This window comes from Pygocentrus nattereri, chromosome 14 (genome assembly GCF_015220715.1).
Source record: "Pygocentrus nattereri isolate fPygNat1 chromosome 14, fPygNat1.pri, whole genome shotgun sequence".
NCBI classification, from domain to species: domain Eukaryota; kingdom Metazoa; phylum Chordata; class Actinopteri; order Characiformes; family Serrasalmidae; genus Pygocentrus; species Pygocentrus nattereri.
This window is the reverse complement of record NC_051224.1, coordinates 3,270,001-3,285,251: the sequence shown is the minus strand read 5'-3', so window position 1 is coordinate 3,285,251 and position 15,251 is coordinate 3,270,001. Positions and strand designations below refer to the sequence as shown.

The 15,251-nt window shown below is 41.5% G+C and overlaps 1 protein-coding gene across 2 annotated transcripts in view; it reads right to left on the bottom strand.

Moving 5' to 3' along the window:
* The window catches only part of LOC108435870 (myosin phosphatase Rho-interacting protein-like), a 35,214-nt gene that overhangs the window by 4,550 nt on the left and 15,413 nt on the right, over positions 1 to 15,251 (bottom strand). Inside the window, exons 9-18 of one of the 2 annotated variants that reach the window (XM_017711989.2) lie at positions 10,562 to 10,660; positions 10,360 to 10,416; positions 6,753 to 6,821; positions 6,575 to 6,664; positions 5,232 to 5,341; positions 4,637 to 5,132; positions 4,308 to 4,394; positions 2,066 to 3,973; positions 491 to 638; positions 297 to 411 (exon numbers count right to left, since the gene is read on the bottom strand). In XM_017711989.2, coding sequence (XP_017567478.2) covers positions 297 to 411; positions 491 to 638; positions 2,066 to 3,973; positions 4,308 to 4,394; positions 4,637 to 5,132; positions 5,232 to 5,341; positions 6,575 to 6,664; positions 6,753 to 6,821; positions 10,360 to 10,416; positions 10,562 to 10,660 — 3,179 coding nt within the window. The remainder of the gene's footprint in view (positions 1 to 296; positions 412 to 490; positions 639 to 2,065; positions 3,974 to 4,307; positions 4,395 to 4,636; positions 5,133 to 5,231; positions 5,342 to 6,574; positions 6,665 to 6,752; positions 6,822 to 10,359; positions 10,417 to 10,561; positions 10,661 to 15,251) is intronic. The other variant, XM_017711990.2, reaches the window with a different exon arrangement.

Genomic DNA, 15,251 nt, shown 5'->3' with positions numbered 1-15,251 from the left:
GAAGGTTGCCGGTTCAATCCCCAGGGCCGACAGTCCATGACTGAGGTGTCCTTGAGCAAGACACCTAACCCCAACTGCTCCCCGGGCGCCGTGGATAGGGCTGCCCACAGCTCCGGGCAAGTGTGCTCACTGCCCCTAGTGTGTGTGTCTTCACTAGTGTGTATGTGGTGTTATAATTACTAGTGGTTCATGTGAAATATGGTAAACATGGCAACAGAAAGTAAATGGTTATGCAAACAATAAACAGGGCATAATTTAAGGTCCATCTTTGCTTTCTGATCTTTATGTTCCCGTACCTGTGATTTTTCAATATCTCAGCAATGCTTGCGTCACCACTGCTCTTCTCCTGAATTGCCTTCTGCAGCACTCGCTCCAACTCTGAGCAATGAGCTCTCTTCATGGCTTCAATCACTATGGAGGTTCACATTATCAGTTAAACTCACAAAAAACACAGAAATAAACACCCCTGCTGTACAAATAAGGGACCAACCAGTGAGAGTAGCGGCTGCCTCTTCAGCTAGAAGCCTTTCCTTCTCCACCTGTAGGAGCTCCTGTTCTTGCTGGTGTTTGATGAGAAGGTCTTCTGTGAGCTTCTGATGAGACTCCTTCAACAAGGTAAAGCCCCGTTCATAGGCAGCCTAAAGAAAAAGCAGACCATGTTGGAGTTGGACCACTTTGTCACGCCCTAAAGTCAACTTTGAAAGTGACAACAGGGTTAGAGATAAGGAGAACTACAGCCGGAACTGAGTCAAGGTCATGGTGTGCACAAAAGCAGTGATGCATTCTAAGAACACACAAAGACCTGAAGGACTCGGAGGTTAGTGTTTGTAAGGGTGTAATTTCAATAAAGTACTGAAATATCAGAAAAACAAGCATTAAAAACAGGGATCTGAAACTTGAAACTGCACCACTGATACGCCACTGGGTCTCATTATCTTCCATTGAAACCACAGCCAATGATCAAAACTTCTGGGTGCAACCTAGCAGGGTTAAGTGGATGGGGGGAGGGACGGGCTTACGCTGTTCACGTTCCCACAGTCAGACTGATTTCACTTAAGGGGTTGTGATTGTTTTGGTCTTCCTTTGGTAGATGCCAGTGAGAACTTCATGAACCATCTGGGAAATATTATTTATCTGCATGAATCTCTGTAGTGCATAATTAAAGCTCTGTAGGATCAATACATTAACACATCGTCGCTGTCGCACGAAAACGTATCTATTTTTGCCATTTTTTTCACATCATTTGGAAACTCCAGTTACCTTTTATATCGTGTTAAAATCATCACGAGGAATAAATGACTTGGTGCAAAATCTTCTTACATTAACAATGTACAGCCTATTCTTAGAACCTAAAAAAACTGGAAATGTGTGCATCATTACACTCCTAGTAGGCTGTTTATGATAGAAGCAGCTGAGCTGAAGGGTAGTTCCACTGATTTTTCTAATTATCTACATAATTTAATTGCTGAGATGTGAACCAATTTATTCAGAGCACTCAGATATTAACTGGTGCATTGTTAGAAATCAACAGATCTCTTTTCCGGGCTGGTGAAAGGAACCAGGGGTCACAATGTTTAGAATAAAAATGTGGCCATTCCCTATATTATACAAAATGATCAGTAAACACGCATCTTCTGATATATACATAAATAAATAATCCTGACCATGGTAAAACTGAGGTAAACTGGTTGGGCGGGGGTGGTTTGGGCACTTTTTGCCTTGTATGTACCTCTCTACCATGATTAGCTCTCTCCTGTGCTGCTTTTCTGTGAGCTTTTAGGGGCATTAAATGCTTCAGGCATCTGGTTCCCATCACCACCAATGTCAACATTTTCTGACTCAGCAAGTTTCTCCAGAACAGAGCAATTCACACCAAACCGCCCTGAATGAGTTCACATCTTAATAACCGAATCGTTAGAACAGCCCTTAAAAGGCACATACGGAAACAAGGGAACAGGTCTTGAAATGGAGTAGTGAGTAACCTGGTAAGGTTAGTTAGTTACTAGCATTAAGAAAGAGGTTAATGTCTAATTTTAAAGCGAAGGATAAAAATGATTAGCGGTACCACTATGTCCATCTTGAGCCTGTCCTTGTCTTCCTCATGTTGCTGCTGAAGAGAAGCAAGCCTCTTCACCCCTTCAGATGACAGCTGTTCAAGCTCTTTTATGCGACTTTTCAAGGAAACGGGACTTTCTGTCTCCTCATTCGCCTCAGTTTTCTCACGGTTGTTGTTCTGCTCCAGCACTCTCTCATGGTTTTCAGTTTGCACTTCTACATATGGTACATTGCTACCAAATGGCTCAAAGATGGGCAAAGTCCTCTCCTTCTGAACCTCAACAGTCCCAACCAAACAGGCGGTAAAGATGTCCAGGCCTGCACTCACAACAAGATCCTGCACTGACAATGGGAATTCATCTGTCTGCATGCAGACATCGCACTGTCCTTCATTAATGGGAGACTCCAGTTTAGATACTACATGGTTTAGCAGGGTCAGTCTATTTTTCACATGCTGTTTCAAACTTGTCCATATTAAATCAAGTTGCTCATCCAACAGTACTGTCCTTTCCTTTTCATCCTTCATTGCACCATCATGAGTTCCAATTATGTCAGGACTGCTCAAAGACATGTTACTTGATATACGTGGGTCTGAATCTCTGCTCAGGGACAACAGTGTACTGCTATCTGTGGAAACGCCAAGGGCCGAGAGGTACATCTTGATCTCTTCCAGTTTTATGTTGCCATACCACAGCAGAGTCCCCACACCCTGGAATGGATCGTCTTTCAAGGCATTCACAACGCCTTCCCAAATGTTCTTCTCTAACTGCAGCGTCTTAACCATTGTAGGATTCAGCTGTATATTCTCAAGTTCTGAGGTAGATCCCTGCTTCTCATTCCCAGCTATCTGTTTGATGACCTCTAGTAACTTGCTGAGCACAATGGACCTCACCCTAACACTTTCCTCAACCACACGTTGAATTCCTTCTCTTGATCTCCTTCCATCGTGAACCTGCTGTTGTTGTAGACACACCGGTCCTTCCCATGGAGATGATGCATCAGACTCTAACTCTCTTTTCAACATCTTAATTGTCTCCTCAGCCTCTATTATCCTGTGGCCATTTAGAAGCTCTGATTCCCTAAGCAGCACATTCTGGGTCTGGCGCTCCCTGCAGGTCTGCTCCGAGAGAGCCAATTGGCTCTCTACCTCAGAAAGCTTGATCTCACTCTGACAAAGCCTGTCAGTTTCCCCTTGGGCTGATATTTTGCTTATCTTTTCACGGTCCTTGGTCAGGAAGCCCAGGCCTCTTAATGTGGCTTCCCTCAACTGAACTTCTCTCTGCGTGTCCTTCAGATGCTCTTCCAACTCTGCCAGCTTGTTCTGTGCCTCCTGAAGCTTTTCACGGTTCCGGGATAATTCCATCTCAAGAGGCTCCACCATGGACTCCAGTTCTGGCTGGCAGTCATTTGGTTGGTGTCGGAGTTCTGCCTTAAGCCTGTCAATCTCTCGGTTTGCCTCAGCAAGCTGGTTCAGTAGTTCTTGATTATGTTGCTTTAGGGCCTCGTTTTGCCTGGCTAGACCCTCAGCTTCCTGAGAGAATCGATTTACCACAGCTGGATCTGAACCAGTGTTTTCCTTCACCACTAGCGCAGCTCTTTCACTGAACCCATCAACCTCAGCCCTGCTATGCTCATCCTCCCAGTCTCTGCTTGCCTCACACCAAGCATGTGATGCCAGGCTGGATTCAGTCCTTTCACAATCCACATTGCATTCATTCTTTATTTCAGGCTCTTTTATGAAGTGTGCTGAAGGACAGAGGCCCAGCCGGTTGCTTATCTGTTGTCTTCTCAGATTCTCCTGTTGAAGAAGCTGTTTGGTCTCTTGGTATTTGTCAGTAAGAGTCAGCACAGGATCTTGTTTATTTGAGCTCATCTTCTGTGGCTTATGTTGTACTCCAAGATCATGTGTTGGCTCCTGCTTGGAAGACATGATCAGATTTAAATATCACTTTTTTAAAATAAGCAGAAACAGTGATAAAGCACTGATCTATGCATTTGGGCTGTTTAAATGATAAATTCTCGTGTGTGTGTGTGTGTGTGTGTGTGTGTGTACAAATGAATACCTTTTATCTGTAATTGCTGCCCTCTGCATTTGGCTACACAGTGAAGTCTATTTTTGTAGTTGGCAGTAAACTATGCTGTGTTCTAAACCACACTGACAAGTCTGAGTGACCTTAATGAAGACCAGTAAGCGGTTTAAGCTTAATCTAATATAGAGCAATAATGTGAGTATGAATACAGTACAAACTTACCTGGCAGGTCCACTCAGCATTGTGCTCTTGCTCTAGTGACTGGTTCTCATCTGCAGACTCTGTTAACTGGACAGTCAATTGTTCCACCTGACATCATTCAGAACATACACACACACACCCACACCCCCACACACACACACACACCCACACACACCCACACCCCAAAATCTAAACTCTGAGTTACCAAATCTAAACCCAAAGAATATTTCTATTTTAATGCCATGTATCTCAGTGAATATTATGTTTATTCAATTTGCAGGCTTTTACTACCAGCTGAGCACCTTTACATTCAAAAAGTATGTTCAACAAGCAGCACTAGCCCCTCTTACCCTCCTCTGGTAATGTTCCAGAAGTTTCTCCAGCTCCACAGTGCTCTTACTCTCCCAGTTCAGATACAGCAGCACCTTCTTTCCCTCTCGGATAGCTGTCCTTTCCACCTGCAGCCAACGTTCCTCAATCTCTCTTCTCCTCTGCTGCTGCTGCTGATGCTCTGGAGAGCCAAGGCTGCTACTCTCATCCTTAGGACACGCTGAAGAACCCATTACAATCGCATACCGTTGCCTGCGCTCTTCTCTTCCTCTCCTCCTACTCCTGCTCTCTTGCTCCTTCTCAGTCTGGAGATCCACCCACTTCTGTTCTCTGCTACTTCCTGGATCCATCATACAGCTATGACCAACTTCATCCCAGCCAAAGGTTTTAGCACCATGTTCGTGTTGCCTGTTGTGGCTGGACTGTTGTTCGGGACAGCGCTGAGTAAAGCGGGAGTCCTGAGTCACATCTGGCCCGGACAGGGCCTCCACTTGGTGGAAGTGGTTCTCTGCAAGGCTGGTAAAGTGCACAGTTGAAGTGAACCAAGCTGAGATCTTCACCAGTTCTTTTATTTCGTTTGTCTGCAAATCAACAGACCTTTTTATTTTTACTTACCTTGCAACATCTGGTGCATTATGGTTCTGCAAATTCTTCATAACAGCCTGGATCCAGTTTTGCCGTATCCCAGCAGTCATAGCCGCCAACGTGTGAACATGTGTATGAGTCTAGACGGATCAAACATATTATTTTGATCTACTCATCTACAGTGCAGCCTTGCTCCATCAGTATGAAGGGGCTTTATGGATCATTTCACTGAACTGGTACAAAGTCAAAGTTCAAAACCCATTAACTGACAGACTTTAGACTAAAATCCTTTCGCTTTGAGTGACGCTATACCTTAATTACATTTACTTCATTAAAACTGAACATTTTCTCACTAGCTAAACAATCATTACACTACTAAAACAAATGTTTTGGTAGTGACAATATTAGCTCACTTTGACCAGAACAAAGACCAAACAAAGCTTTGAGCAGCTGTACACACAAAATCATAATACTTTTCATTAAAAGACAAAATAATTGTATTCATTGTTTCAGCAATGACCATTCTTAATGTTACCCACTGATTTTCAGACTGTGGGACACATTTACTTCAACAGTCTAACCGCTCATCTTGTGGCCATGAAGAACAGGCGTGTAGTCTTACATCATGCCCCAAAATAAGGCTCCACTTAGGGACTAAAACTTCGTGTTTCGGCAGTGACTTGAAAACATGGGACAACATTTTAAACGCTTCACTTAAAATTTCAATGTGAAATCTAAATCTTTCAACTCCACTTAAAAAAAAAAAAAGAATGAATAAAGATTCGGTAACACTTTATTTGAAGGCTACCTACATAAGGGCTTCATAACACATTCATAAGCACTGAATAATGCGTTTATGAAGCACTACTTGAACATTTATTAAGTGCTTATGTCGGTTCTCGCAACCTGACATAAGATGTTTTATGAAATAAATGACATTGTACTGACATAATAAGAATAAACACTGAACATATTTACAGCACTAAACATTTAAAACACTGTACATAACTATTTATGTCAGCATTCTTAAGACGACATTGTACTGATATCAGGTAAAATATGTTTGGAAACCGCCCCATCTTCCCTCCATGGCGTGGATAAGATGATTGATGCAATCATGTATAGGGTTTAAAATGTTTAGTGCTGTAAATATGTTCAACGTTTATTCTTATTATGTCAGTACAATGTCATTTATTTCATAAAATATCTTATGTCAGGTTGCGAGAACCGACATAAGCACTTAATAAATGTTCAAGTAGTGCTTCATAAACGCATTATTCAGTGCTTATGAATGCGTCATAAAGCCCTTATGTAGGTAGCCTTCAAATAAAGTGTTACCAAAGATTCTTAGTCCATGTAAATGTTTGTCTTACATGAAGCTGAAAGCCGTAACTCCTCTGAACTTGGTTCTCAGTCACTTGGTAACAGGTAGTCAGGTCAATTTCTCCCACCAGTTCTGAGGACTTGAGCGAAAACAGAAAATCGTTAAGAACATTCTGGAGCTACAAAGAATGAATGTGATTTGATGGAAAATAAGGTCAGTGAACCTGCCTCCTCGGCTCCAGAGTCTAAGTAGTAACGCAGGCTGTGAGCAGACAGCACAAACCAGTACTTCCTCCACTGGCAAAAGACAAAAGAAGTTCAAGACACACACACAGTACTGAAAACCCGTCTGTGCTTCTCTATTAATCATCATCATCATCGGTGACATCAGTGTATCAGCACAAGTGAGTACATCAGCTATTTATTATAAAACAGATACATATAAAACGGTACAACTGCACAATTGTGTACAATCAGGAAAAGTACTTGTGCTAGAAATGAAATGAAATCTGAGCGTAATGCTGCTCACACGGACTACAGAGAGCACAGATAAAGTTATGACCTGGTTATGGTTAAACTGAGAGGCAGTTTTTCTTAACTAGAATTAGGCTGATCAGTTGGCCAAACAACTGGTCAAACAACTCCTCAGTTAATATCACAGGCTTTGAATTAAAGAACTTTTTTTTTTTTTTTTTGTGATACTTTTTTGATCCCACAACTGGGGAAATTCCACCTCCGCATTTAACCCATCCGTGAAGTGAAACACCACAAACACACTAGTGAACACACGCACACACTAGGGGGCAGTGAGCACACACTTGCCCGGAGCGGTGGGCAGCCCTATCCACGGCGCCCGGGGAGCAGTTGGGGGTTAGGTGTCTTGCTCAAGGACACCTCAGTCATGGACTCTCGGCCCTGGGGATCGAACCGGCAACCTTCCAGTCACAGGGCCAGATCCCTAACCTCCAACCCACGACTGCCCCTTACTGCTTTATTCCACATAAAAACTACAAATCATGCCACTTCAATGTCTCATATCCTTTAAATGTCCATGTTTTGTTTAGATCTGCCTTAAGTAGCATCAACCACAGGCTGAATCCCAAACGTCTCGCTACTCACTAAACAGTGTGCTGTGCAAGTTTTGAAATTCTAGCTTCTACAACTAAATTACGCATGTCCAGTATGGATGTGGCTGAATCCTACATGACTACTCGTAAGCTATATCATGCACGGTTTGAGTGAAGGAGCCAGCATTTTAAATTCTATGTAGTGCACTATGTAGGGAGTGGTAAGCGATTTAAGATTCAGCCCCAGCATGGGCTTTGGTGATAAATAAGTGCTAAATAAGACCGAAAGGTGCTAAAAAAACTTTTTTTTTCTATTTCTTTGAATTAAAAAAATGTATTTGATATAGAAAACAAATATAAAGTACCTGTACATTTCCATTTTCAGATGTATTGTTTGTCCAGGGGTGCCCAAACTTCTGCATACAACTGTATGCTTGCTCGGTTGGCTATTGCTTGTCGTTACAGTTCTCGCTATACGTTTTTCTGGCTCAAAACGCAGTTAAAGCTGGGATGGAATTGTTTAAGCATGAGCTGGATGGCACATACTCTTACATAAGTGCTACCCATGTTTAGGACTGACCATTTTACATTGAAAGAGGAGAAATTTGGCAAAATGCACTTCTGTCATCACTTCAAGAAAGTGTAATACCACTATTGTCCCTCTTACAAATAAAGTATGTATCACAATTTGTCAGGGGGGAAAAAAGAACATAGTGAAGAGTATGGCCTAGACATCCAGCTTTCCGATCCCATGGGGATTCCCATATGAATGTTTCCCACAGTAAAGCATCTTGATTTGCCCTGCTGCATCTCATTGAAGGCACCAGCACAGACAAACAAAATCTGAGCCAAAACACTGTCAGCCTACACGAACTTTCCTAATCAGGCACAGACTACACTAGTCGCTGGCAGGTCAAGAAACCTGCTGGGAATCGTTCCACATACAAAATCCAGAGGAAAGCTAAAATAATTATATGTAAGCCTGGACCAAATAATCTGAATACTCAAGCATTAGTTTATCACATTAGTATTTACAACCTCAATTCCAAAAAAGTTGGGATGGTGTGTAAAATGTAAAAAAAAATGTTAATAAAAACAGAATTTTATGATGTGTAAATCTCATAGACCCATATTTTATTTACAATAGAACACAGAACACATATCAGATGTTGAATGTGAGACATTTTACGATTTCATGAAATATATTAACTCATTTAGGACTTGATGGCAGCAACACATCTCAAAAAAGTTGGGACAGGGGCAACAAAAGGCTGGAAAGGTAAGTGGTACTAATAAAAAAAAACAGCTAGAGGAGCAATTTGCAACTAATTAAAATTACTTGTTATAAAAAGAGCATTTTATAGAGGCAGAGGCTCTCAGAAGCAAAGATGGGCAGAGGTTCACCAAACCAGAATCTGGAGAAATCCCTGTACACAAGGAACAAGGTCGACAGTCAATATTGGCTGCTCATGATCTCAGCGCCCTCAGGTGGCATTGCACTGAAAACAGGCATCTGCACTGGAAATCACTGCAGGGGCTCAGGAACACTTCCAGAAATCAACGTCTGTGAACATGTTCGCTGTGCAATCCACAAATGCAAGTTAAAGCTGTATCATACAAAGAAGAAGCTATATATAAACAGGACCCAGAAATGCTGCCAACTTCTCTGGGCCCAAGCTCATTTAAAACGGACTCAGGCGAAGTGGAATAGTCTCCTGTGGACAGAGGAATCGAAACTTTAAATTGTTTTTGGAAATAATGGACGCTACATCCTCCAGAGTAAAAGACCTCCCAGCTTGTTATTAGCACACAGTTCAAAAGCCAACACCATTAATGCTGAACAAAACATACAGCTTTCGGCAACATATGCTTCCATCCAGACAATGGTCTTTTAGGGAAAGCCTTGAATAATTCAGCAAGACGATGCTAAACCACATACTGCGTCCATCACAACAGCGAGGCTTCACAGAAGAAGAGTCCGGGGGCTGAACTGGCTGGTCTGCAGAAAACATTTGGTGCATCGTGAAACAAAAAATCCATCAAAGAAGACCCAGGACTGTTGAGCAGCTAGAATCCTACATCAAACAAGAATGGGACAACATTCCTCTCCCAAAACTCCAGCAACTGGCCTCCTCACTTCCCAGACGTTTATGGACTGTTGTTAAATAAGGGGAGATGCTACACAACAGTAGTCGTGGCCCCGTCCCGACTTTTTTGAGATGTGTTGCTGCCATCAAGTTCCAAATGAGTTAACGTTTTCATGAAATGGTCAAATGTCTCACTTTCAACATCCGATGTGTTCTATTGTGAATAAAATATGGGCCGATGAGATTTGCAAATCATTGCATTCTGCTTTTATGAACTTTTTAATACATATACTTTTCTACTAACTTTTTATTAACATCCTTTTTTGACTCCTAATAAGACTGAACCTAATGAATGGACTGAACCAATGATTAAAATGAAAGTGTGTCTGTTCTGCCAGACAGACAAATAACAACGATTAAAATATCAGCATTTTAAAGTGATTTACAGACTGAGTACTTGTTTAGAAATATCAAAGCCTGTAAAATGCTGTTCGGGATGAATCAATGAGTCATTCTGTAGTGAAAGGCGCAAGTTCAACCCTGTATCTAGACGGGAATACATTAGAGCTTCCCTATCAGAGCCAAAACATGTACTAGAATGAGCCTCACTTTCAGTTAGAGAAATTCCTAAAGTCATCCAGACTGGCACAGCACACAATATTCTAGTTTGCATGTACCCACCTGTTCATGGTCATTCAGGCTGAGCAGCCATCCTTTTTTGAAGTTCAAAAGGTCTGGCTGTGAGGATAATGAATAGTCCATTTAACGTGGGCTTTGCCATTTTATCATTGCAATAAACAAAACTTTGATCTGTCATCATGTCACTTCAACACTTCAACTGAATAACTGGTTGTTTGACGATGTGGTGGACACACCAACTCACCCTCATGGTAGAATCTGAGGCCCTGCCATCCAGTGACCTCGCTCTCCTCAGAGGACGGAGGCTGCTCTGTGGAACTTCTAGAAATCCTTCCGGTTTCTCCTAAACCAAAAAAGAAGAACATTACATAAAACGCTGTTTAAAACTAGTTTTAAACACCAGAACGAAAACCAACGGTTTATTCACAATTAAAAGTATTTTGGGAAAAGCAAGAATTTATGACATGGCAAAAGGTGGTAAATGTTAATAAATGACTGTATTGATCCATTTACAGTCATTTCTTGGCATAAAATAACTAGGAATAGCTACTTGATCGGTGAGATTTGGTACCTGGCCACCGCTTTTTTTTTTTTCAATCTGAGACATTCTAGATACTGATTTTATTATAAGTCTATTCTTGGTGCTAAACAGCTCTCAATTACTATGAAATCTTCTACAGCTCCATTCATCATCGAAACCTCCATTTCTGCAGCTTCTGAAAAACCATCCTTCATTTATTTAAATTCCAGTCAAAATGGCTATTAGGTAAAAGTGATTCCTGTTTCAGCATCACGAAAAAAAAAAAACAGAAAACATTTCACAGATAATTACACCAAAATTATACAAGTACTGTATAAAACATTTCAGAATTTAGTGGGTGTACTTCTTTTTGATTTTCCTTCAGCATCCATTCACTTTCATTCGGGTTTTAAATGAATTTTGCAAGGATATTTTTCAGCATCTCCAAAGTTCAGTCTTAGAAATTGGTTGCATTTCCTGCTTTTCGGAATTCAAGTAACCCCAAACGTATTCAGTGACGTTGACTTCTAGACTGTTCATTGTTCTGTGTTCTGAAAGCACCAGCAGCTTCTTTGTTCGATTTGTAACTTTATGTCTATTCAGGGGTGATAGTGGGAAAAATTCCTGAGCCTGAACTTTTTTTCTCTCCTCGGGAGGTGAGCAGGGTGGGGGTGCTATGTATGCGACACACTTAACACAACTTGTTGGCCCCTGGGTGCAGATATACGTCTATGTATAACCCTGATCTTCATTACTGTCAGAATTTTTGCTTTTGAATTCGTCCCTTCAATGATAGATTGTGTTGAATTTTGTTGAAATACATGAACAACATTCAGACATGAGATAAACAAACCCAATATAAGCCTATATTTCAGAAGCTTGTTCAGATTACCAGAACTCTTGGGACTAGCAGGCCTGCTCAGGAATCCATACCTGTTTTTAACTAGTCGCATACCTTATTGCTTCTATAGCATCGGAGACTACAGATACTACAGCCATACCAAGAACGGTCAGCAGGTGGCAATAACAATCCTCCAATACTCCAAAGTAAACTAGGAATTGATTAGTAGCCTAACCATTGACTAAATGACATGAACAAGGACACATTCATTTCTTTTAAAAATATAATAGCAAACTATGCAGCATTTATTTTAAATATTTTGAAACAGTTACAGTGCAGCAAACTCATAAATAATACTACAGCCCTAAAATTACTATTCAGTTCCATTTTCCCCTTAATATAGGCTTAATATAGGCTTAATATAGTTGTGTTCCATGGCTGAGTTTATACGTTTCGCGTTGACAGTGGAAAAAAATTTGCACGTGTATTTCCCGGGATTTCCTACTGAATCTATCAATTTGTTTGATCAAAGCAAGTCCCGCCCCCCCTGTTTCTGACTGGCTTAATGGCTAGTAGGCTCGGCCTTGGTGTTGGTTACAGTGAAACCTGCGCATGTCAGATCAAGAGAAGTGTCAGATCACGAGGCCAGGGGTCGGCAACCCGCGGCTCTTTGATCCCTCTGATGCGGCTTTTGAAAATAATTAATTTAATTAACGTATATTATTTTTGAGACTTGTTCGGGCGAACCTTTTTTTTTTCCTCGCAGACACGTCGGTACGCCGGAATTCCGGCGTGGCGCCTGAAAACTATCAGGCCTGTCTATTTCACTCTCTCAGCCACACATCCTTTCAGACCCATAGTGTGGAAGGATGGACAGAAACACTGGTGGATTTTTCTGAGTCAAAGCAAGAGTGGAGCTTGAACTCCAGTATTGGAAACCTCTGCCCCCCCCCCCACCCCACCCCCCCACTTTTCTTTGACTTTCCCGTTCCTCGTGTGGATTATCTCGTATCTAAAGTCCACAGAAATATCTGAAAAAAGTTTGACTGTTTTGACTGGAAATTAAATAAATGACTTTAGCACAGCACTGCATCGGTTTCATATTCAAAACGGTGATTCCAACTTCTAACCAATAGACTTCTTTTGTGCAGCATTGAGGTCAATTCTTCAACCATCAAACACAGATATTTATGATTTTAAACCATAAATATAAAAATAAAATAAGTAATTACAAATAATTCAGGACAGCTGCTATTGGTATAGTGATATTGTGGAGCCTGATCAGCTTATGGTTCTTTATGGATGGGGTGTCTGCCTACTAAAAACATAAAAATCCGGTTTGTACACGTGGATTTGGCTGAGTCACAAAAGGATATCTGATATTCCTATTCCTATTCCAGGTCTTTCATTCTTACGGACCAAAAAAGCTTTTAAACTGCTTGTGACTCCTTCAGAAAACAAGTAATCCATCGCTGACACTGGCATTGTCATTTTCCATTGAAAGCATACAGCTCCTCATAGTGTGGCATTGCACAAGCTATTAAGCATCAGCATGACAACAGTGTAAAACTTCTCACGTAAGCAAAGCTAATTTTAGCCAGTTTAAGCTCCAAGGAAGCCCTCCCCTCAGGCAAAAGCAGGATGGGAAACAGGACGTTGAACTATCCAGGGGGTCCAGCTCCACAAGACTCAACACAGAAGAGTGAGAGACCTTTAACCTCCTTCCTCCAAACAAAAGCAAGCAGATGCACATAGGCAAACAGTCTGTACAGACGGATCTACAGAGAGCAACTCTAAGAATGCACAACACTTTAAGTCAAAGCATTCCTAACTATGACCATCAGGCAGAAAAGCCTTTGATTCGCTTTGAGGGGTTTCTGTTTTGGACATGCGAGTTGCTACATATGCTCTGTTGTAATGTGCCACTAAAACAGATGCCAAGAATGTGTGAACCGGCTATAAACAGTGAGAAAGAGACTCAGTGATGCAACAGTCTGTTTCATTAATGGAGATCTTTTTGTTCCATGTGTTCTCAACTGGCCCTGCGATGGACTGGCGACCTGTCCAGGGTGTATCCTGCCTTCTTCAGCCCAACGACCACTGGGTTAGGCTCCAGTACACCCCCAACCCCCCCCCGCGATCCTGAGGGAGTGTGTGTGTGTGTGTGTGTGTGTGTGTTCTCTCAACTGCAACCACTTATTATGTGAGGTGATATAACTAGACTTGCAAGTCTTACATCTCTCATTTAAGGCACCGATATCATGTCCTGCCAGCATTGTGCATTATAAAGTGCAGACACCTTGTCTCCTTAACAACAACAGCAGAAACAATGTCTGTATTGTTTCAAGGCTATGGAACACAGATGACGTACAGATGACAGCAACATGACAGCTTAATAAAATCATCATGTTTGTGCTAATCAACAGTAAATAAAAAGCATTAGTGAAGAGTATTCAGATTAGACTACATCACAACATGTATCAGAGGTATATGGAGATATGTGATGCCTTTGGTCTTGATTTTATTAATCCAACAGTACAAAAATGACATTTTTTTTCTCTTTCTGGTGAGAGGAAAGCTTCTGTCCATGGTGCCTTGGGCAGGAGTGGTTAGACAGCACAGTGGATAACACCACAGTCACACACACGGAAGACTGCTTTACCAAATAGGGCTGGGCATCTCGGTCACACTTCATCTCTCGGGCTCCCGAGTGGCACAAGTTAATGGCTCTACCATTATGAAATCAGTTAGTTCAGTCTCTGGTGATGTTATAGATGTCTAAAGCCAGTGGAGGCATCTGTTAGCTAAAGTAACAGAACTTGCACTTAGTGTTCTCCTCCAAACATGTTCAGCTGTCCCAATTGTTGCGTTAGTGGTAGCTCGAAAAGAGTCGGTCGCTGGCTCAACATGACTCAGAGGAAGCATGTGCTCGCATTCACCCTCCTAGCGCTGATGGTACTGTGTGACTGGGGAAGATCAAGTGAGCAGGTCGAACTGGACATGTGTCAATTAGGGAGAGTTAGAGTTGAATTAAATCCAGAACCAGACCACTAAGGCCATAACAAGTGACCCACAGCTTGAATTGTTGAAGTTACTTTAACTCTTAACTTCTAGCTAGAAAAACTTTTTTTTTTCTATGTTTGCCTTTCGGTAGAGTATAGAGTTCAGACTCTTCAGACATCTCTCAAGCATAAGAACATAGAGCGTTAAAGAGTAACTCAGCGCTACTTATTTTATGCCATTTTCAATATTTTATGACTAGTTGAAAATTCTGACTCATGACTAATATCAATAAGAATCTATTGGTAAGACTCCTAATATAACATGTACTTATCAAGAACTGAACTCCAAATGCAAGATAGACCACTTTTTGCTTTTTTTCATGATATATAATGTGTTTTCCATGACATGTCAGCTGCCATTCTTTTCCGAACTCATATATCCACAGCTGGGTCACACTTCACTTCGACGGGCCCATATAAAATTTCATCAAATACTTAAATTATTAATAAACTTTCTAGTGGTGGTTGGTTAACAACAACACTGTGGTTAGGGTAAAGTTTAGGAGCAGGC